The sequence below is a fragment of the Magallana gigas genome, chromosome 3, assembly GCF_963853765.1.
Source record: "Magallana gigas chromosome 3, xbMagGiga1.1, whole genome shotgun sequence".
NCBI lineage: Eukaryota > Metazoa > Mollusca > Bivalvia > Ostreida > Ostreidae > Magallana > Magallana gigas.
The window spans coordinates 40155053-40178308 of record NC_088855.1 but is presented as its reverse complement, the minus strand read 5'-3'; the positions used below and the strand labels follow the sequence as shown (position 1 = coordinate 40178308).

Below are 23256 nucleotides of genomic sequence, written 5' to 3'. Positions count from 1 at the left end.
CTGATCCGAAAAAAGGAGGGGGGGGGATTGGTTACAAATGTTAGGTTGACGAATATCTTCCTATAAAAATGAATATTAAAGGCATCGTTTTTTACTTTGAAAACTCATTTTTTAATCCAAAGCATACGCAATAATATACCCTATTTCGATAACGTAGTCCTATACTCGGCATTAAATGGGCTCAATAATTAAAAGCTTAGCTTTAAATGATAAATATACATTCTAGCAATACATATACAAAAGAAAATATGTATGTTTACATGCTAGTTTGTTTGTTATCACCTCTAGGACGGGTGTACCCCCTTGCGAAAATTATTGACAGTTATGAAATTTGCCAGACGTCCGTTTTTCCTAAAAATAATTACCAATTTTGGGAAAATTAGAACTGAACATACAAAATAGAGTATAAATATTAATTTAAGCCATATCTCATCAATAATTTTGCGCAAATTTTTGCAAGTAAGTACGCTATATGGACCTGATGTGTCAAAAAAGAATACAAAAAATGCAATGCTAGTATCGCGTTTGGTAATTTTTTTTACTATTTTATGGACTCAAACTTAAATTCATGGTGTTTATTCTATAGATTGACATCTTAGAAAAAAGATTTGGTAAAATAAATGATATGTTGACGGATTACTTTTCACGCTATAAGCTCTAAACCAAATAGACCCTGACGAAAAAATCAGTAAAAATCACAATTTGCTAACAGTTTTCTGCCTAGATCTGTCAACAATGTTAGATATCATTTAAACATTTATTAATTAACGATTGATTAAAATTTGAAATAGCTTCTGTCTCTATATTTAAACCGGTTTTAGTAAAATAAAAAGAAAAATTCGCGGGGGGGGGGGATCAAAACAAAGAAGATATAAGCATACCTGAGATCCTGGTTAATCAGAAACTTCGTTTTTCATTTTACTTTAACAGAATCGAGTTTCTCAAAATTTATCATTTCTATCAGGGGCGGATACAGGATTTGTAGTTAGGGGGGGGGGGGCGTGGATAAAATTATTGAGGCAGGGGGTCTGGGTTTTCGTGTATTTTGAAGGTAAAACCAGGCTCAAAATAGTGGTATTTTTTCAGTTATGTACACTTTACACAAAAGCCTATTACATATATATAACAATTTGACACATATTGTTACTTATACCTAATACATGTATTGGATTAAAAACAAAATATTTTAGGCATTTATGAACTCCCAAAATTAACTAGGTTATCAAAGTTACAACATTCTTATGACGTTACGGTATCAGACCCCCTATTAGCTGTTAGAAATATCTGATGTATCAAATCTTCAATATTCTTATATTAAAATAGTCTATTTACCTAGAAAAAAATTCAAAAAATATACAGTTATTCAGAAATTTCTGCTTGCATCGCAATATGGAAATGACAGCGCAGTCTACACTTGAAACAAAACTGCTGGGATTTCCAGTCGATTCTTGGTCAAAGCCCCAAGTTTAGGGCCCTGGAGAATTTGATGCAGCCACCATTATATAAATAGTGCCTGTTTGGGAGGGTAACAGTTGAAATTGACACCCCGAGAAAACCATTATCAACCGACGCGAAGCGGAGGTTGACAATGGTTTTCGAGGGGTGTCAATTTCAACTGTTATCCTCCCAAACAGGCACTATTTATTTTGTTATACTGAATGTCTTAATTGATAAGAAAATTTTACTGCTTTTATAATAGGAATAATTTGAATTCTACAGCGAACCGTACGCGCATAATTTTCGCGCATGTAACATTTTTTAATGTTACCCGTTGCTAAGTGCGTTACTAACGCTGAGGGTAATAGAAAATGTTATTAACTGCGTCTTAACCAATCAGATTTCAGTATTTACCATGAAAGTATAACAAAATGAAATGACCAACACTGCTTGTTTTAAACACAGTTTAATTGGTTTGTTATCAGAACCTGTTAACATGCATTAGGATTAGATGTTTATAGATGTTTATAGAGCAGCAGAATTACAGTCAGCATAGCACAGCTAGTGTATCAATGAGGTGTAATATTGATTCAGGCATAATTATAAATAAAGTGAAACACAAAATGCTAACTTTCCTATGTAAAATTTATCAAATCATCTACATTCATGCATACTTTGAAAATTTTAGGGGGGGGGGGCGTGCGTCCTCCACGCCCCCCCTTAAATCCGCCAGTGTCTATCTCTCATAGAATACATATATTACCGTTCTAATTGCTTATTATTGCCATTGTTTTCAACAGCGATGTAGAGCAAAATCAATACCGGGTATCAAAAACGCTTTGTAAAAGTCGAACCAATATTGTAAAATCCGTATTATGACGTAGTGCGATACTCGGATTACTTTAAATAGTATTGAAAATACCGATTATTCACACATATCTTGTCTTACATGTATCGAATACAAATGTACATGTATATAAATATTATAAATGCATTGTGTAATGCTATGTTCTCTAAAAATAACGTTGAAGATACATATAGTTGAAATCATGTTGAAAGTGAGTGTATTCAAGAAATAAGGTATCATTATACGGGTTGGTCACGTGATCAAATCCCATAAAGCCCGAATTTTTGCCATTCGAGGAACTGTTTTATGTTTATATTTATTTTCTTAATCTTTGAATTTTACATAAAACTGTGTCCTTTACAACAATTTAGATTATTATGAATCAAAATTTGCACATGACAATAATCTAGTTTTTTGTAACGGACAACTGTATTATTTCAGGGCGGCGCTATTTAAATGGCTGGTTAAAACTCACGATCTTGGCATCATTTTTGGTCAAAGAAGTGGTTCTGGTACAAACCAGTTGACCTTCAAAAGGAAGTGGGATACTCGAGTCTTTTCATCTTCTGATTAAATATCGCCAGCATTCACATAGGACCAATCTTGCAGACAACTTGCTTATCCAAAAGAGTGTTCCAAGAATATGTACTGTGCGTGGTCTACTAATGAAAAGAGCAGGGAATATTCATAAATATTTACATTTTCCAATGTCTTTGTCTGTGATAACACCACGAATCGATTTTGTACTAAATACAGTCCAATAAATTCAAATGACGTATTGTTTGGGCGCAAGCAGGTTTTGCATACTTAATAATATAATTTTAATTGTACAACTGCTGAAAATTATATAAATATAAGTAATAATAAGGAACCATTCTTGAGGTGATAATTTCGGTCGTGACGTGATCAAAGTATACCTTTATACCCATTTTTTCCCCCGAATCATGATATTCCAACTTCTCAATATTTCAATCTTTCAAGGTAAATTTAGGAACAATTATATTTCCGGTGAGAAAAAGTGGGGGGGGGGGGGGGGGGGGGGGGGGGGCTAAGCCCCCCGGTTCCGATGCCTATGACACATACTGTAATATCATCATGCGAAAATAGAAAATAAATAAAAATGTTTTTTTCACATTTTTTAAAATCTTATTCCCGAATACTCCACTCTTTGGTATTTTATGACTGCATCGCAATATAAATACTTTTACAATGAACCTCGTTAAGTGGTTTTCCGACGATGAGATTTCCTCAAGTAACAAGTGACAAAACCCGATCGCCGGAAATGTTGTAATAGAAACGATTGGACAACCAGGAGCATTTTTGCACATTTCTCTGGATTTTTTCTAACAGAATTAAAATATAAACAATTCACGTAAAGAGATTCAAAGAAGGGTCTTTGAAAAAAAAAATCCCTTTTTTCTGACATCAAATTTTAAAAAAAGGATCTGCATCAATTTGCGGTTCCTATAGATCGAACAACTACTAAGGTAGTGCGATAAATAATAACTGAATTTTAATTGAAAAATAAAATGAATTTATTTCTAAGCAACACGTACAGAAAAAGAAAATGTTGAATCTTATAGATGCAATGGATATGTCAAAATTGTCTATAAGTTACCGCCAATCCTCGGTTCAAAATCGTTTATTTTGTATTATGTAATTGCATATGTAATAGAAATTACTGTTTTGTTCACCAGAAGTGACACAATAGATTTGACATTTGTCTCCCATTGTAAGACTTCCGTTTTCATGGTTTGCACAATAATTACAAACTCCCCGGCAAGACAAACCAGTCGTTGATTTTTTCTGAAAAGTCCTAATTCCAGTGTTTTTCTTCTTCACATTTCTGCTTACATGTCCACTTGGAATTTTAAGATGGCGAAAAGGCCATGCAGCTAAATTTTCCGATTGGTCATCCATTCGTGACGTTACAGATGACGTCATAATCACGTGTACCAAAGAGAGCAGGACGAACACTCCCCAGCTGTACATTGGACTCATTCTAAAAACAAAATTTTATTATACCAAGGGTAATACTATGGCATCTGAAAAAATGGATAATAGAAATACCCCCCTCCCCCTTTTTCTCTCTCATAATGCAATGAAACAAAATGTATATACGTGTATATTTTTTCTTCAAGCTTTCTTATATTTGTGACAGACGAATAAGTTTATTACAGTTACCGTATAATGAGTTTTTATGAATTTTACTTGAATATAGGCTATATGTGTTTCTATAGAAGAACATACCCTGCACCTATTGGAAAACATGAATTCTAATACTATTCTAGTATATAATTCAAGTAAATCAAGAACAAAATCCTTGTAAGAAATTGAAAAATTAATATAAAAGAACACAATGAAATAAACAAAACCAATATATAACTCCACTAACCTTGTTGTGTTGTCTATGTATCCGTAACGAAACCAAGATTGAAGCTTATAGTTTCTTTTATATTACGAAGAGCGAGTGCCCATCCCAATCTTTTTTCAGCCCTGTGGCATTACATGATTAATATATTTCTGCGCCTCAAAATTGCAGTAAACTACCACTGACAGTTTTTGCACTATAATATGCAAAATTATTGAAGTTTCTATAGAAATTTTCACTGCACTACTGAAATGCACTTTTTATGATTTCATTAAGATCATTTTGAAATATAGGAATTTGTCATGAATATTTGTAAGCAGAAAAATATCCAGAAATTTTTAGCCATTATGAATTTTCATTTGGAAGAAAATTCAATTTATATCAGATTTCCAATAAACTTTAAAATTACCTTGGTCTATAATAGTAAAAGTTACCTCTATAATTCAGCTGCAATGTCTTATCTTATAAGGTCTTATACAAATGTGTATCGTTGTTTTTATTATTTTAAAATCTTATATTCTTGATATTCACAAATGTCAAACATGTATTTCTAGAAAATAAAAGCAAAATTTGACGACAGATATCAGATAAAGGTACATTCAGTGTCAAAAATACAGGTATGTAAAAAAGAAATAGAGAGATAGAATTTTTTTTTAAATTGGTTTTCACAAAATGAGCAAAACAATGCAATTGACATGTGGTGATAACGAACAATGTTCAAAATCAAAAGTCCAAAGGAAAAATACAAAACAGGAACAGAGCAAACATTTTAAAATTCAAAACCAAAAAATTAATATTTCAATATGATTTCCGTTAAAATTTGGGTTTTAGATTCAGTATGAAATGTCTGGGATTGAGTTGAAAAAAAAACCAGTCATGAACTTACTCCGTAAAAATTACACAACAACTGGTAAAGTACACTGTGTGACTTAACGAAAGCAATAAAGGAGTTTGTGTTGCATTTGTTGCCTTAAGCAACTGGGATGTGTTGCAATAAATACGGTAGACGACAATCATCAGGTTCATGGGCCACATAGTTAACTGACCAACAATGTCCAACTTAATCTTGATAGTTCACAAACTTTATTATTTCAACTGACAGTGTATAAAACTTTCTTAATTTAAACAGCACATTGACTTCAAATTAACATATCCATCATTTAACCCTCATATTGTAACAATATTTTTTTGATTGTTAAGTTTGCTTTCTAAAATATTTTTTTCAAATTTCTCTGTATTAGGTAATCATATATAAATAGTGCCTGTTTGGAAGGGTAACAGTTGAAATTGACACCCCGGAAAAACAAAAGAACGGATTATCAACTGCGTCTACACCAATCAGATTTCAGTATTTAACATGAAAGTATAATAAAATAATTTGACAAAATTGTGTCGCGTTTTCATATCCTTAGGTAGTTTGGATTTTATGAGCTGATTTTTAAATTAACTTCACAAAGCCATTAGTGGAAGGGAATGAATGTTGAATGACTTGGACATATGCATTCATTAATTTGATACATACAATGTATATCCACAAACTTAGATCTACAACAGAACCAGGTGAGCTAAAATGATCATCTAGAGGTTACGACAGTATTATATCTCAGCACCCACGTACTGTAAAATTGCTTTTCTTCATCTGAATAACAATCTTACTGAACGTGATGGATGCATTTTTTGAAAGACGGCATGTTTTAGAAAACAATTCATTAAAAGAAAATTGACTTACCAAATTAAGGTATGATGTTTTAGAATAGTCATTGAATGCGCATGCAGATCGTGAATAGTTTGAAATACTCTTCTTCTAATTTGACACGTGCATGTTACTTTATTAGAAACTGCGTCTGGATACCGGTGTGGAGCTACCTTTTTTCGTGACGATACTCTTAGTTTCCCTTAACCTCCACGTTCCACGGCGAAAATTGTCAAATAAAAGTATTTTCATTCACACGGCGCCTTTTAATTATTACGAATTCTGATTGAACCATGCAAATACGGCATTTAAAACCTCTGAACTTGCCATTTCTATAAAGAAGTGTGAAGTGTCATTATTGAAAGAATGCATGTATGTATGCAAGCATACTTTTGAAGTAAATTTATACAGCGTGAAAAAGATGCGTCAAAAAGTCAAAAGCCAGGTGTAGTTTTGTTTGTGAAGTCCGAAGCACTTGTAGTCATGATCAAGAACTGTTTTTTTTAAATCAAACAATTAATCAGTTCTTTAAACTCTGATATATTATTTAGTCTATATATTTTTTGTTAAACAAAACGTAAAATATCGGCAATATAAACGCGTATTAATTATTCTTAACAACTTAAATTATTAATGTGCATGCGATTTTTTTTTTTTTAGAAAAAAACGTAAACCCTTAAAATTTACGAACTCCTATATACATGTATTTGAAAAATAATTCTATAATAGTTCTCTCATCCAAAATACAAATGAAAATTTCGAAGATTCGAGAGTGAATTTTTGGTACAAGAAAAATGACAATAACAGTGCATAGAAATCATATACAAAGCCCGGCCAAGGTTTCACTCCTGCTACCATAGGCAGCCTATCTGGGTTCCGGATGTTTCATTTTAAATGAATTCGTCAGAAATCAAAGTTACCGGAGTAGCTCGTTTTGTGTTTTCCCTTTTAACCGCCTTCCCTTTGATAAGTAAACATTTTATTTATTTATGTATAAAAGTAACAAAGAGCAAACAAGCACTCCAAACGAAACGTACAAGAATGTATTGTAAACTGGCATTACCTGTTTCAGATAAATCTTGCTTTTTAACTATTTCACATACACTGTATATGATTGTTAATATTTAGTTCATAGATTTAAGAAGGTAGAAATGGAAAGTGAGATGATGAGGTAAGTTTTTCGTTTTAGTAAAATAAAATTAATCACGTACTATAGTAAACATGATTGGATTTTAATGATCATATTTATAAAAGTGTTGTTGAAATTCCTTGCATTGATATATCAATTAAAGTAATAGAGCGAATACTAGCAAAAGAAAAAAAAATAATGATTTATACTAACGATGGTTAATTTTGTAGATAGGTAAAAGCCTTTCAGAAATACAACACAACTAGCGAAAAGGATGCCTCAGACAATGAACAAAAAGGTTTTGCTGCAGAGCAAAATGACGCCATGTGGAAAAGATTCGGCGAGATACGGCACGTGGAACTTGGACAAAGTCACCCGAAGGCGGGCCATAAAGCTAAACGAGCAACAAGTGCAAAGACAGCAACACCTGTGTCAGGTGTTAGACAGGCAAAAATATAACATTTTATCCAGAGCCCATCGCGCAATGGAGGAACTGCTAGAGAGAGGCACGGAACTGGAAAAAGAGGGCACAATTAGGCGGATGTTGATAGAACGAAAACTGGTCAACAATGACGCGAATAGGAAAGCAATGGAGAAAATGCTGAAACGTGAAAAGAACATACCGAACCCACTCTGTCATAGCAACCCCAAGAGTACGGAGAATCATGTTTGGGTCAGTGAAATGCCAAAAAATAACGATCAAAAGTTCAAAGTTGATAATCAAATTGATTTAAAAGAATCACAGATATCTCTACAGCGATTGCAAGAAATGCATGTGTTTGAAGTATCATCAAACACTGGTGCAACACAAAGGTGGCATTTACCTGTTCATTCCGTGTTTTCCAGATTTGTGGCCAATCTTCGGACTTCTCACAACGCAAAGAAAGTTACAAATGAAAAACTTAACAAGTAAAAGTCAAATAGAAATTGCGATCTGAACATTTGTATATCAAGTCCACAGATTGAATTTGCAAAATAAATTTTGGTTTTTTGAGGATGTGACTGATATTTATTTCCTGGGATAAAATGGTTAACACTTATATGTGTCAGTGACGCGTTATGCTGGTCAACGTGTGAGGTGAGAAGCTGAAGCTATTTTTCTATTTCAAGCTTTTAAAATCAGATTATTAATTTCAACACCGATAGTTGGACATGTTTTGGCTTAAGAGCTACGTTCATGTACCTATTATGATTTTATTGACCTGCCCCAATAATTGATATGTATATATTTACCCCCCCCCCAAAAAAAATAAAAAATAAAAAGGAAGAAACATTCTTTCTTCACCAATGCCGTGAAGGGATGGGCCAACTATTGTACAATTCTTAAGATTTGTTTTATATTCGAACTTTCCCTATAAATTTAACAGTTTTTAAAAGCGGGGGAGACAGGCGGCTCATTTATTTTAACATTTATATCTACATATAAATTTGAGAAAACGGTTTAAAGGAACTAAGAAGGGCCAAGTCCCAGCTCCCATCGTCGTTGCTATATTACACCTGCCTAACTTAGATATTGTGACAATCACATGTCATTACAACGTCGAAAACGGGGGCGCCTGTAAAGTGCGAAACGGAATCGAAACGAAACGAAACCAATCGAAACGAAACAAAACCAAACCAAAAATCGAAACGAAACGAAAAAAAAACACATAATAAAGTAAAAAACATATTTACATTATAACATCCATATCTTTTTGTACGCACTTCAGTTTGGAGAGAGAGAAAGAAAGAGAGAGAGAGAGGATGATTATACTGTAAACGTATTAAAAACTGTCTTTAGTCCTTTGGCTGTGTATTCTATTTTGCGTTTTTGGTGGAAAACGGCGTCCGCAAAACAGGTACATTGCCAAATGTAAAATATATAAGTAGATAAAAAGGTAAATTCAGAAATGCGCTAAATCAAATCCATGCTAACTTGTTAAAAAATTATGTTCCGCCAAATATCATAAACCCTAAATATATTACGTTTACAGTATTTACGGAGACATTCCAACCACACGATTTTTTTTATATTGATATGAAATATTGTAAAAATGAATCAAATACAATGTGCGTGCGTGTGAAAGGGAGAGAAAGAGGGATTATGTTTGATTTAAGGTAATACACAGGTAAAAACCTCTTCATAATGCAAGTTAATTTTGTCAAATTACGACGTCCAAATTCATGCTCTACATATTATAAATTAAAACAATTCTTATCATATGTTAGAAACTGGTAACCAACCAGTATGCTATAAATCACATTGTATTTGATCGTTTCATTTTTACAATATTTCAAATCGATAGAAAGAAAATTGTTGCTAGAATGTCTCCTTTAGTATCATCATTATATCTCTATCTCTCTATCTCTCTTTCTTTCTCTCTCTCCCAAACTTGCGTATATACTTTGCTATGTGATGTCGCTGATAAGTATTAAGGAATCTCTCTCAATCTCTCTCTCTCTCTCTCTCTCTCTCTCTCTCTCTCTCTCTCTCTCTCTCTCTCTCTCTCTCTCTCTCTAAACGTCTGAATATCATTTAATGAAACAAATTAAAAACATTAAAAGGTATAGGAATGTACATCAGTTATTTACATAATTATATAATTTTTGAATATTTCGGATAATCAGCTTAAAAATTTACAGCGGCAATCTGAAAAATACAGGTAGGTATATTTTATGGTTCAGAAATTTATTTCAATGAATTTATTAATTTTCACTTTTATGTAGTCAAAATTGATATTAGTTTTGTTTAAATTCCGTTTCGTTTTGTTTCGATTTTTGGTTTCGTTTCGTTTGGTTTCGTTTCGATTGGTTTAGTTTCGTTTCGATTGGTTTCGTTTCGTTTCGTTCGGTTTCTATTCGTTTCTATTCGTTTCGATTTCGTTTCGCACTTTACAGATGCCCTCGAAAACGGGGTGCCTGCGAGACTTTTTTTATTATATAACATCAGTGGCGTCGGAAGCAAATTACAGGGACTGACAAGAAATACTAATAATAATAATAATAAATAATAAATAAATAAGTAGATAAATAATAATAACAAAAAAGGTCTTTGGTTATGGTTATGTATAACCAGAGACATAAATAACACTTATTATTGTCTCTGGTATAGCTTTGCAAGAAAAGTGCCCCCCCCCCCCCCCCCCCCCGGTTCCGACGCCTATGAACATAGAACCGGTTGGGAAGGACTGTGGTCACATGTGTTTAATCTAGCTATCGTTAATAACAAAGTTGTTGAAAAAAACCCAATTAATTATAAGATATTCGGATATACCAGAACTGTCCGTGTTACGTTTTGTATGTTTCTCAAACTTTTGATTTCCTGTTTTAAATTTAAAGAGAAACGACACATGTGAGTGTTTTATTTTGTGTTTAAAAGAGATGCTCAACACAAACCATGAACCATACTTTATTGAATTGTCAGGAAGTGAGACTATACGCGGAATACAAGCCAACAATGGGATACATAAATATTCAACTATATTCTCAAAGGTAATCGTCAGAACATCTGTTTAATCCTACTCCGTAATGTCCCCCAAATTTACTTTTTACTGCCTTACTTTAATTTGAAGTAGATTCCAGGATAAATAACAAAGTAGAAAACATGTTTTATGTCGTAATATGTTTTACGGTGCTATTATTGAGGCGAGCCCACCAAGAATTACACGTATATTTTGCATTATTTTCAACTTAGTGATATTTTGATAATTATTAACATCAAAGAATTTTTGTGTGTATAAGAGAGAGAGAGAGAGAGAGAGAGAGAGAGAGAGAGAGAGAGAGAGAGAGAGAGAGAGAGAGCTAAGGTTAAAAATAATCAAACAAAAAATATAACATAGATATGCTTCCCCTAAAATCGTTCTTTACTTTCAGAGAGAATTTATCAGTCTGTAAAATGTAATTTGTGTTTAATTTGATCAAATGTGCAAACACTATATATTATCTTTCTTTTGTACATTGTTGTTATCTGACTTTTTTTTCTTGGATCATAATTTTTTTTTTTTTTTTCATTTCTATATTATTGCATGTTAAAAAAATGCCCCAGACCCATTTTGTAGGTGTGTAATTTCCCATTTTAATGATTTGACAATTTGCAATATCTAAATGATTTTTTAACTGTGTATTTTTTTCCTTTTTTTTGGTTAATTTAGTTCACAATGATGAGGCTGTATTTCTGATAGCAATCTTGCCAATATATATTTTAATTTCTTCCTTTATTTTACTATGTACTAGACTTTGACCCGTGCGTTCACGGGTTGACATTGCTTATCGGACATTTATGAAATAGGTAAATCGACACACCTTATTATTGACATTTACATAACAAAGTTATAAGCCTACAATAATGCTATTATTTCACTACAATTTCCTTAGTTTGAATAATCTAACTGTCTCAGGAAAGGCCCTCACCACAGTTAGAATGCCTCCCTTATACCCATAATGTAGCAGAAAATTGCAGAATCGCTTCGGAACGATTTTGGAGAAAGTTAATGAAGTTGCTTTGAAAATAACAGTAAAATTCATTACAACAAACCTTTCTGAGACTGCAAATACCTTTCAACTAAAAATTTTAATCCATAGAATGGAAGAATTCAACACCTTTTCACCAACGTACACGTATTTTCTTTGTAAAACTAGGTCCGTAGGACATTATTCATTTTAACAATAAAACATATTCTATCTTCACTCTCCTAACAAATATAATGTAAATTTTTTGAATGTAATCAAATATTTTTTGTCATCATGAAGACAAAAGTAAGGACTAAGTTGAAATGTATATTTGTTATTTTATACTTTCTCTTATTAGAAATCATTAATATTTATGAACAGAATATATAGCAAATTTCCAAATGAAAATTTATCCGTATTTGTATTATCATTTCTGAGTTTATTCATGCAGATGTGATATTGTGGAAACATAAACAAAAGATCCCGTTAGCATGAACGTATTGTGCAAGTGCAAGATTGTAAAATCCCAAAAATCCAGCTGATTTCCGGGATTTTTTGAGGAATTTTCGTTGATTATTAATTAGCGAAGCTTAACTGAGAAAAAATAAAAACAAATTGGTAATCTTCAAGTACAATGATGTTTAAAGTATATAAAACAAAAGACAGTATTCTTCTGATTTCTCGGTATTAAAGACAAAGATTCGAGTCTATTATTTTAATATAGTAGTATGGATGTAAGTCCCCAAAATTTTAAAAACTGTATAATAATATGAGGCAGAAAGTAGCAGGAACACAAATTACAGATGTTTGATCCACCTGTAAATTTATCACGGGAAATATAACAGAAGTTATAGAAGGAATGGAAGTATGTAAAAAATCTCTTGGGTCTCACCCAAGCTTGTGCGATAATGGGATGTTGCCCAAAAAAATTTCTTGACAAATCTGTAGGTTTAGCTGATTCTTTTTCCTGTGTGCTCTGGTTATTTGCTGCAAGCCCTAATTCAACATTCTGGGTTTTAAAATATACAAATATGGCAATGAACCTGCAAACAGTTGTTTATGTACCTAACCGGATGTTTGTCCTTTAAAACTTAATTGAGGTACAACATCAGTTTGAGATACATGTACAGTATTACCAAAAATGTAAAATCACTACTCCTTCTTGGCTTTCTTGGACATCCAGGTGGCAAACTGATTACATGGTCAGGATGAGCAGGGACGCCTCTACTAAAATTATGAATTTGGTTATATTGTGTAAAAAACTAAAACCTATGCACAAATAATTTAAAACATCCTCTTTTCTACTTGTGAAAATCTACCAGAAAGACTAAGAATATGATTAGGATGTGCAAAAGAGTCTTGGCAAAAATTGTGAAATTTATAACCCTGGGGTCAAGGGTTAAAGGGGCATGGTCACAATTTTGGGCAAAAATTATTTTTTCCGATTTTAATGTTTACAATGCTTCTGTTAGGAATTTTTTTTTGCAACCAAAATTTTAGTGTCATTTGTTGAGTTATAAGCGAGTTCCAGAGCTTACAATTCGTTGCAATGTAAACAAAGCTTTTGTTTACATTTTGAATGTTGAAGTAATTAATAATTCCAGTTTTAGACCTTTAATAAATGTGTTAAACGTTAGAAACTGTTTCTTTATGCTTAAAATGAAGGTACGGACAAATCAGCTTGAAAAAGATTTGTACTGGTATAATTGAACCATTGTAAACAAAAACAGGGCACGAGCCTTGTTTACATGACAAATAATTGTGAGCCCTGTATCTTGCTTATAACTTTACGACTGACTCTCAAGGACTATATATGGTTTGAGCCTAAAATGGCTCCCTTAAATGAACATTGTCATTTTACTGTAATTCTTTATTTATTTGTAAAAATATACATTTGAAGTTTTTTCATAATTTTCATTTTGATTTAAGTGCCCTCAATTTAAAAATATGACATCATAAAGTTTACCTTTTCCCGCCATTTTAAGCATAAAAGGGCTTGTTTTGAAGCAGTTTTTCTTTAAGGAAACATTGAGCGACTGCTTGAACAAACAAAATATTTTCACCAAAGATGTATCTCTCCTGTACTTATAAGTGACAAAAAGTTCGTTCTTGTTCAAAGAGTCACCCTATATTTCCCACTCGAAAAAAGATAAGAAAAATGTCAATTTTTGACTGATTTTGATTGAATTATGAAAATAGCGTCACTTCTGACGTCATATACTGCCAGTGAGTGCATATAAATCAAATAAATAGGTGAAAAACATATTTTATGTCAATGCTTTTATAAAATAACACTATATAAATAGTGCCTGTTTGGGAGGGTAACAGTTGAAATTGACACCCCGAGGAAACCATTGTCAACCGACGCGAAGCGGAGGTTGACAATAGTTTTCGAGGGGTGTCAATTTCAACTGTTATCCTCCCAAACAGGCACTATTTACTTTGTTATACTGAATGTCTTAATTTTTAAGAAAATTTTACTGCTTTTATATACGAATAACATGAATTCTACAGCGAACCGTACGCGCATAATTTTCGCGCATGTAACAATTTTTAATGTTACCCGTTGCTAAGTGCGTTGCTAACGCTGAGGGTAATAGAAAGGATTATGAACTGCGTCTTAACCAATCAGATTTCAGTATTTAACATGAAAGTATAACAAAACAAATCAATGTACCTGAATCACTTTAAAAATAGCGAATTATGGGGGCCAAAGGACTAAGTGCGGTTTTATGCAATTTTTGCCCCCCAAAATCAAAGTTTTAGAAAGAGCTTTAAAATAAGGTGAAAGATAGTTAAAATCATATTGAAAATAAAGGTGTAAAAGGTTATCACCACAGTGACGTCATAATGTAGAAATGACGTCATGAATATTGCATTATTTTGATAAATTGATGTTTTGTAGCAAAATATGGGTGTTTTCCGATGGTTTTTCGACTGGGAAACATCGAGTGCAGGCTTGCTCAAGTACCATTTCTTAGTATAATATGTATAACTATCTGAAGAAAAACATATGTTAAAATCGCACTTGAGCAGACCTGCGCTCTATACTTCCGAATGCAAAATATAGAGCAAAAATGAGACTATCTTCATTTGTTTGCAAATTTGCGGGAATTAGGTCATTTAAGTGACGTCATAGATAAACAGCGAGTGAACAATGATGACTAAAATCAAGATTAAAGTTATAGGCATCCTCTTTACAATGATTTGTGAAGATTTCATTTTCATACGATACTATTTAAAAATTGGTTGAAATCAGGGGCAGATATTTGACCATACCGCACATAGTCCTTTGACTAATATCATATATAGTTCTTTCATTTGATCATTTGACCATGCCCCTTTAAAGTTGGATCAATACGATCATTTAGATGAAGATTTTGAGAATTAATGCATAAGTTGAACGCATTTGCTTATATATATAAATGATTACTATTTATAAGCAAATGCAGTTAACTTATGCATTAATTTTCAAAATCTTCATCTCAATGATAAACAATAATTTTTCACCAAGATTGTACATACTTTAGCAGATCGATTTTAAAGAGTGAAAAAAATGCAAGGTTCGTTTAATAATGCTCATCTCTACACTTAAACTTCAAACAGGCAAACTGGGTACTATTACTTATATACATCAGGAGTAGCAGGATATTGCCTCCAGTACTAAAATATAAAAATTCATGACCACCTTGCTGTGGGGATCTAAAGCAGTTTTTTTTGGGTAGGAATATAATGATTATTTTATGAAAAATGACACTATATTTCCCTATTTTGTCTCTACATGCATGTAAAGAATATGAGACAAGTGTTTAAAAAACTACAGGTTATGTTGCAACCTATTTTTTCATCACACTAGAATTCACAACCCATTCCTCACAACTTTTTAAATCAGAAATGTTCAAATGAAATGAATTTTCTACAGATCTTTCAATTAAACGATAATGCATCATCCCCCCCCCCCCCCCCCCCCAACCCTCAAAGTTTTACATTATACTTGATGCTGTATAGATATGCCAACCATTTAAACCATGCTTGTATATTTTTTTGATCCATGTACCTTACACATTTTAAAAATACGGTAATGCACATGACAGGATTGTATTTTCTACATGTCATTCACATGGCTGTAGTATACCGGTACTGGGGTGACATACTGTAAAAAGTGTTCTCCTCTGACACTAAAATGTTTCAATGCAGGTCATTCATTATGAACTAGTATAGTGTTTTAAAACCATCATTGATAAAAATACTGTACTCAGCTGTTTAATTTGTGTATTAATGAAGAAGAAAATATGTGGACACAAGAACTATATATATATTCCTAATTGCTTTGTCAGGGATTTGGAAAAATGAATGAATTATGAATTCAAAACAATGTATGCTATAATGTTCATTTGTTTAAATTCACGTTGTTCATGTTTGCCAGAGTACAAATTTACTCAAGAGTTTGCAATTTTTGAAATTGGACTACATGTATGAATTATTCAAAATTTTCTGTGCAGTACCATACATGAAGATGGTGCTACTCGTGACATGAATTATGAAAATAACTCATATCTTAGTTTTCATCATGTTCATGATTAGAAAGATAATAATCCATGAATAATAGATGTCAAAGTAAGTCATTATAAGACCAATATCCTACACTAAAGTTGGCAAGGGAATTGTCTTTGTGCACATGTGTTATTTTGCAGATAATAGGCTAAAAATACTAATAGTGATAAGTCTGTTAAGTGTTTTCTGAATTATGATACCCCAAGGAAATGCTGTAGTACTTCATTTGGGCAAATTCCATTTTCGAAATGCAGATGTAATAAATGAATGTAAGATTTTTGGGTTGGACTAAAGTTCATGAGATCATTTACTAAGTATAGAGAGATGTATGTTTACAATTAATTGAGAATCTATGAAATTCAGAATTTATTTACCACCAAGAAATGTTACTTTTTTTTTTATAAAAGTCATTTGTTCACCCTTCAATTCATTTTTCAGTAAGTCACAATAATTTTGAAAAATATTCTTAAATTCCTATTAATGTATATCAGGGACATATAGTATATACATCCCTGTGTATGTATTTTCATAAATTACATGTACTCTGATTGTCACTGTGCATATTGCACTGTAATTTGTATTAAGAACATTTGCATTCTTGTTAAATTAAGAAAAAGAAAATTATATCAGTATTTTATAATTTTCAATTAAACTTTGGATATAATTGTTCATATTGCATCTTAAAAGATTGTACATGTTTTGGCGCTTTTGAGAATGCTATGTTTACAAAATCTTTGGAGATACATTGTGCAAATAATTATGATTTTTTGAAATTTTCAGATTATCTGAGAACATATCATTAGACAGCAATGTTTGTGTGGAAAATGACACTATTACGGTAAAAGATGTGGAATCGAGTGTTGCTTTCAAATTTAAAGACATTGTGTTTGAACCAACAACATGCAGGAATTTACAGTATGATAAGAAAGGAGAGGTCACATTGACAGTACAGGTCAAGAGGCCCAGCAGTGAGACACTGACTGTTGTACCTAGAAGTCACAATCAACAAGAAGAGTTTGTTCGAGAAATAAAGGCAAACCAAAATAACTGTTTTTGTCAAGTTTGTGGAGCAAAAATTCTGAAAGATTCTTGGTATGTTGGATTAATTGTTGTCAGTTAATGACATCTATGTCAAAAACTCTTTGCACTTCTATGGGTAGTTTGTGTGATAAAGTTTTCAAATTAAGTTGTTATTCTTGAAAAAAGGAATAGTGAATCAATTAATAATTTTTCTTATACAAAATTAGGGTTTCAATGTACTAAATAGGATCTAGAAGAAAACTGATGAGAATTGAAAAAAATTTAAGAAACAATTGTTGCATTGGATTGCCAACTCACTTTAAGACAAGGTTCTTGAGATGTCAATGAATAAAACTGCATAAGCTAGGATGCAAACCTTCATCAACTATATGACCGTATGATGTGATGAAAAATTATTGATATGATAGTTTTTGTAATGAAGATTTGAATGTTGGAACAGTTTTTTGTAAAGAACATTTTTTGTTGTAGTAGTTTTTTTGTAAAGTAAAATTGGTCACAGCTGTGAAAACAAATATTTTATTTTCCAGTCACTTTTTACGTGTGATGCCCCTCCCCTCAGAGAATTGGTCCGATTTCTCAGACATGTGGTTTTGTCACAATCATTCGCATTCAAATGACAGCGGTCAGGCAACCAACAATCCTGTGAGCTCAGACTTAAAGCTTAGACCAAAGTTAAAGGACTGCTTGGTTGCGGAAACTTACTTCCTGGTTGTGTCTGATCAAATCAAGGAAGGAAACATTCAGTCTAAAGAAGATGTCAGTGTGTATTGTAGGCGTTGTAGAAATCTACTGGGTGAAGTGATGCCCAGAGAGAAAAACGGTAATTAAGTTTTAAAACTCTGCTTTAGAGCTCTAGAAGATTTAATGAATATGAATAAAAAAATCAGAAATTCTGCTTAGATTTAATAAATATGTTATGGTACGGTATCTACATATCAGGGCACATACACCAATGAAGAAATGTAAATTGATTAAAGAAATCCATCTTCCTGAAAATAATAGAGTATTAAATCCTTGATATTGATATACATTTCTGATATAGCCTACAAGTCAGTGACCAGGTGAATATTTGAATGGATATCTCCCTATAATAGATTCCTTATTTTAAGCGAGTTCTCAATTCCATGATTCCGCTGTTTTGCATCAAATTGCGAGAATATGAAATCGCGAGCACCATTTTTTGGGGTTAAAATTTCATAAGGTTCAAAATTGTCTCAAAAATAAAAATAATAGATATTTATTCCTCGCATATAATAGGGAATTTACAGTATATTATGTAATTGAATTTTAATATAGGTGTTTCTAGCAGTGATCGGAAAGTCACAAAAATTCTCAGGAGTTCAGTCCTTTTCCACTTGGATCTAAAACCAAATGGTCCTGAAAGGGAACCAGTACAGCAAAGGTATATATACCTAGTTTACTGTTATTGTATCGTTCCAGACATTCTCATTCAACAAACTGTATCTTAAAATATTCTATTCATCTGACACAAGTTTTATGCTTATCTAATTAAACATTATTCAGAATATGTAATTCAGCAAGAGAAGATAATTGTAAAGCATTCATTTAACTCCATTTTGACACTGTATCATTTGTAATCATACAAACATATTACCTGGTCTGTTTGTTAAATTCAAAGCTGATATCCTGTTATCATTTTTCCAGGGGGTTTGAGGTAGAGGACATGTTTGCTAGTCTTCTGATAGACCACAGCAGAATGTACACAAGCTTCAAATTGTATGTCACCAGTTCCACAGAAGGGAAACCATTTCATTGTTTAGTAGGTTACATTGTATATCTAATATTAATTTCACCATGAATGTTTCTTTACATGTATTAATTGGCTTACAAGTGTATTGTCCACCTTATTTTTAGAAGTATTATCACTATTTTACATACGCATGTGTAATTCATAATGGTGTGTGTGTGTGTGTGTGTGTGTGTGTGTGTGTATACACATGTGTTCCCACTGCTAGTTCTCTCAGTAATAGTATTAAAAGTTACTGTCTTTACTCTATTATAGTATGAAGCGCATAAATGTCTTTCTTAATCAACAAAGATTAAACATTGTGTTAGTTAGTCTTTGCAACACAAAATTTACAAAAATTACTATTAAAGGGGATTGTAAACCAACTTTTATTTGTGACGAGTTTATTTCACAGTTTACTAGACATGAACTGGTTTGCAGCAACTTATTTTCACGATCAAGATGTAGATTACCGGGAAAAGAATATAAGAAAGACATTTGAGAACTGGTTCAATGCAAGAAAAATTCTTGAAGAGAAGGCTCTCATGAACCTTTCAAAAATTTGTCAATTAAAAGTTGATTTACATTAATATACCCCAAGATGGTCGAGGGAAGGAGAGGGGAAAGTTTAGTATATAGATCAAGTGAATTTCTTGATTGCAGTCAAATCAATCTGTTTTTAAAAGACAATAATTTTCAAATAACAAAAGGTGGGAGCATCAATTTTAAAGAAAAGTTCAACAAACAATATGTTTTAAGAATCCATCACTTTATTTGCACATGAAAAAACACAATATAATTATCATTTAAGAACAACTTTTTGTGATCAGTATTTTCTTCTTTTATATTAATCTGACATATTTTTTTATAAACCTTTTTTCAGATATGGATTATTGATCCCAAACTGCTAATTTATAAGGGAAGTTCGCATTCTACACATGAATTCCTTGCTCCACTCACTGCTGTAAAAGTTTTATTCAAAGCATTATTAGAGCATGATAGCAAAAGGTAACTTATTATTTTACACCCCCCCCCCCCAGTTATGATTCAAACAACCTTTTGGAAAGCCTTGATAACTTTTAGCTAGTTTCAGTTTCTAACAATGGTCTCTGTATATTAATTTCAGTGAAAAAGAACAAAAAGAATGGAAGAAAGACAACTCAATTCATATAACTGCCCTTCCTTACGCAAGCTGCCTCACACTCTTACAGTTACTGATTACTAATTCCAAATCCTTGCCCATAAAATGCAGAAAACATGAGGAATTCAATGTGAGTGTTGTTGATTTTTAGATAAATGATTCTGATTGAATATATGCATAAATTATATGTATCAAACTGAATCCTGCCATCACCATTTGTAGAATCTCACCAGGTTTCTTTAAAAGAATCAAAGTAGTGAAAATACTTGAAGGAGTTAATAGTTTGTGAGGTATATTCATTCAATGAGTGCACAGGTCCACTCAACGTCCACAGCAACTGATTGCAAAGAGGGGTTGAATTTTAAATTAACTTCAGAAAAATCTATGTTAGTTAAGACTAGATTAACTATATTGACATGATACAAATGTGTGTATCTTTTCTGCTGACCAAAACCTTTAGTATGTTCAGGAGCTAGTGATCAAAGATAATTGTTAATTTAATAGAACTACTCCTATACTCTGATCATGATTAGGATTACAAAGATTTTAAAAAAATTGTAAACAGCTATATGAATGATATTTAACTGGGTTTCATTTCATGAAAATATTTTTTTGGACAAAATTTTAATAGACTGATAAATGGGATGTTGTGATGTGGGCTGCGGTTATAATAACAAAACCAACTGTACATTTCTCAGTGAGAAACCAAACAAAAAATTTGTTTTGTGTTTGCTATTAGTCATGCAAACAATATATTATATTTATATTTACAGGTGGGATATTTGAAATTCCAAAAGAAAGCAGCAACTCAATGCTAATAACATCACGTACCAAGGACACTAAAACGCTACTGTTTGAGCCTGGTATTAAATTCATGAATAAGTATACTTGGAAAAATGTAGTATGCGTACATTCATGTATTTATATATTCATACTTGCATGAATCAAGTCATTTAATAAATGATGATAAATCAACCTGAAATCATCTTACTCGTATGTATTTCGATATAAACGTATATACTTATCTTTGTAACATTTCAAAACCCAAATCAATATGTATTTATACATATAATATTTACATATACAAATGTTATTGTCTGTGATAACATTACGAATCAATTTTGAACCCTAAAACCCAATAACTTCATAAAACATGAGTGACACAAAATTGGCGTGTCTTATAGCATAACCGAAAAATGGTATTGGCTTCAAAGCGAAGAAATACATAGTATGTGTTACATAAAAATAGTGGGTTTAAAATAACGTTGTTTTAAAGTGTACAAATTGGAAATAATATAGATATAAGTAATAAGGAATCATTTATAAAATATTATGAGGTGATAATTTCCGTTGGAGCGTGGCCAAATCTATCATAAAATCCTTTGGGCTTTATTGGATTTGACCATGCCCCCGACCGAAATTATCACCTCATAATACTCAAAGAATGATTCCTTATTCCTTAAATAAATGTCTTGTTTTTATTTCAAATGCTAATAAATTAATTGTTACCATGGGGAGATTGGCATAGTTATCACGTGTTACAACTTGAAGCTCCTTTCGTTTGTATTATCAACTAATATTAGGCAAATTTTTGATCGATCATTTAATAAATAATTCACAAATAATTAAAAAAAATAGACATCTCTAAACAACTTACATAATAAACAATGAAGGTATATAATTAACCACTGAAAACATTTGGTGGCAGTTTGTGAGGGAAAAAAAACAAGAATATTTGTTCATACTGTATATGGACAAATAAATTGAACATGGTTAAATCATGATTCGCTTTTGTCAGTTATTGTATAAACACATACAAATTTCTGTAAGTTGCATATAAACTCAAGTGCCGAAAGTATGTCATTTTTTCTCATTTCACATAGAAATTTTGTACTTCAATGTAAACCAACATTTTTAAAAGAATTGTTAAAAAATAACCCCTAAATCAATTTTGAAACGATTTGAATTGATAAATTCAGAATTTTTATAGCTATATTGGCATACTCATATTCAAGCGCAAATTGAATCTGCATTAATCAATATAAACCTCAAAATCTGACAAAAAATGACATCAGAAATGTTTGATAAATAAGTCTTATTTTTGATGTAAGGTATAGAATAGATTGGCATAGAAAAAAAATAGATAAGCATACTTTTGGCAAGTGTATATATGCCGAATTAAACGAATGTTTGTAAAGAGAAAAATGTTTGTGTTTTTCCGTCAAGCTACATAAGTTTTAAAACTTTCTGCATATACAAATGCCAGGGATAGAGACTCTTGGTAAAATTCATTGAAAATTTATTGATTTCAAATGTGAATATTCATGACTTGTTGCATTAAAATTTTCCAACACGTTCTGCAATTTGTACCTGAAATAAACATCTACTTCAAAGTAAAATTCCACCAGAAGATTAATTTTTAAACATAGTAATAATTATCTCGCAAAGAATGTTTATCAAAACTCTGTCATTGTGGTCCTACTAAAAACCCACCAAGATGTGTGAGCACAAAAGATATGATTTATAATTGATGATGTTCTTGAGAAATGGACCTGCTTCTAAATAATTGCAAGTTCTTCCTGGAGCCCTTTTGCTATCTTCACAATTGTTTTGGTGACCGACTTTATTCTTTTTAAACATATATTACAATTGCACAGAAACTTGAGAGTTGATACTTATTCCTCTTCATTAGATCCTTCCAAATTTTCTTTGCACATTTCCAAAAACTCGTGAGTAAGATTATGGCGGGTGATTATTCCTTGCAGCTGAAACAATATTATTCATATTCGATTGGTATGCTATCATCATATGCATTGTTAAATACCTTGTCTTTGGGGTAAAAAATTGTTTTATTGTGTAAAACGAATA

General features: G+C 31.9%; 2 protein-coding genes and 1 long non-coding RNA gene across 4 annotated transcripts in view; 2 read left to right on the top strand and 1 right to left on the bottom strand.

Moving 5' to 3' along the window:
• The first annotated feature begins 7149 nt into the window (after window positions 1-7149).
• LOC105345873 (uncharacterized) lies at window positions 7150-8472 on the top strand. Its single transcript, XR_010711580.1, has 2 exons — window positions 7150-7519; window positions 7708-8472. It is a non-coding gene; the product is annotated as an uncharacterized lncRNA (long non-coding RNA).
• A 2289-nt stretch (window positions 8473-10761) lies between these two features.
• Window positions 10762-21370, top strand: LOC105345872 (E3 ubiquitin-protein ligase E3D). The gene is made up of 8 exons (XM_011454201.4): window positions 10762-10948; window positions 17240-17551; window positions 18028-18320; window positions 18797-18902; window positions 19166-19280; window positions 20131-20255; window positions 20374-20518; window positions 21162-21370. The coding sequence occupies exons 1-8, from the start codon at window positions 10854-10856 to the stop codon at window positions 21204-21206; spliced, it is 1236 nt and encodes a 411-aa protein (XP_011452503.3). The 5' UTR covers window positions 10762-10853; the 3' UTR covers window positions 21207-21370.
• Window positions 20059-23256, bottom strand: part of LOC105345871 (H(+)/Cl(-) exchange transporter 6) — a 30535-nt gene continuing 27337 nt past the window's right edge. For both annotated transcript variants that reach the window (XM_066079751.1, XM_066079752.1), the window contains one exon: window positions 20059-23153. In XM_066079751.1, coding sequence (XP_065935823.1) covers window positions 23064-23153 — 90 coding nt within the window. In that variant the 3' untranslated portion in view covers window positions 20059-23063. The remainder of the gene's footprint in view (window positions 23154-23256) is intronic.

Excerpts from the sequence above, each read along its gene's own strand:
- LOC105345872 (XM_011454201.4), top strand. The coding sequence starts at position 10,854 with ATGAACCATACTTTATTGAATTGTCAGGAAGTGAGACTATACGCGGAA. Across the intron at positions 18,321-18,796 it reads GATGCCCAGAGAGAAAAACG|GTGTTTCTAGCAGTGATCGG; the intron begins GTAATTAAGTTT and ends ATTTTAATATAG. Across the intron at positions 19,281-20,130 it reads GGAAACCATTTCATTGTTTA|ATATGGATTATTGATCCCAA; the intron begins GTAGGTTACATT and ends ACCTTTTTTCAG.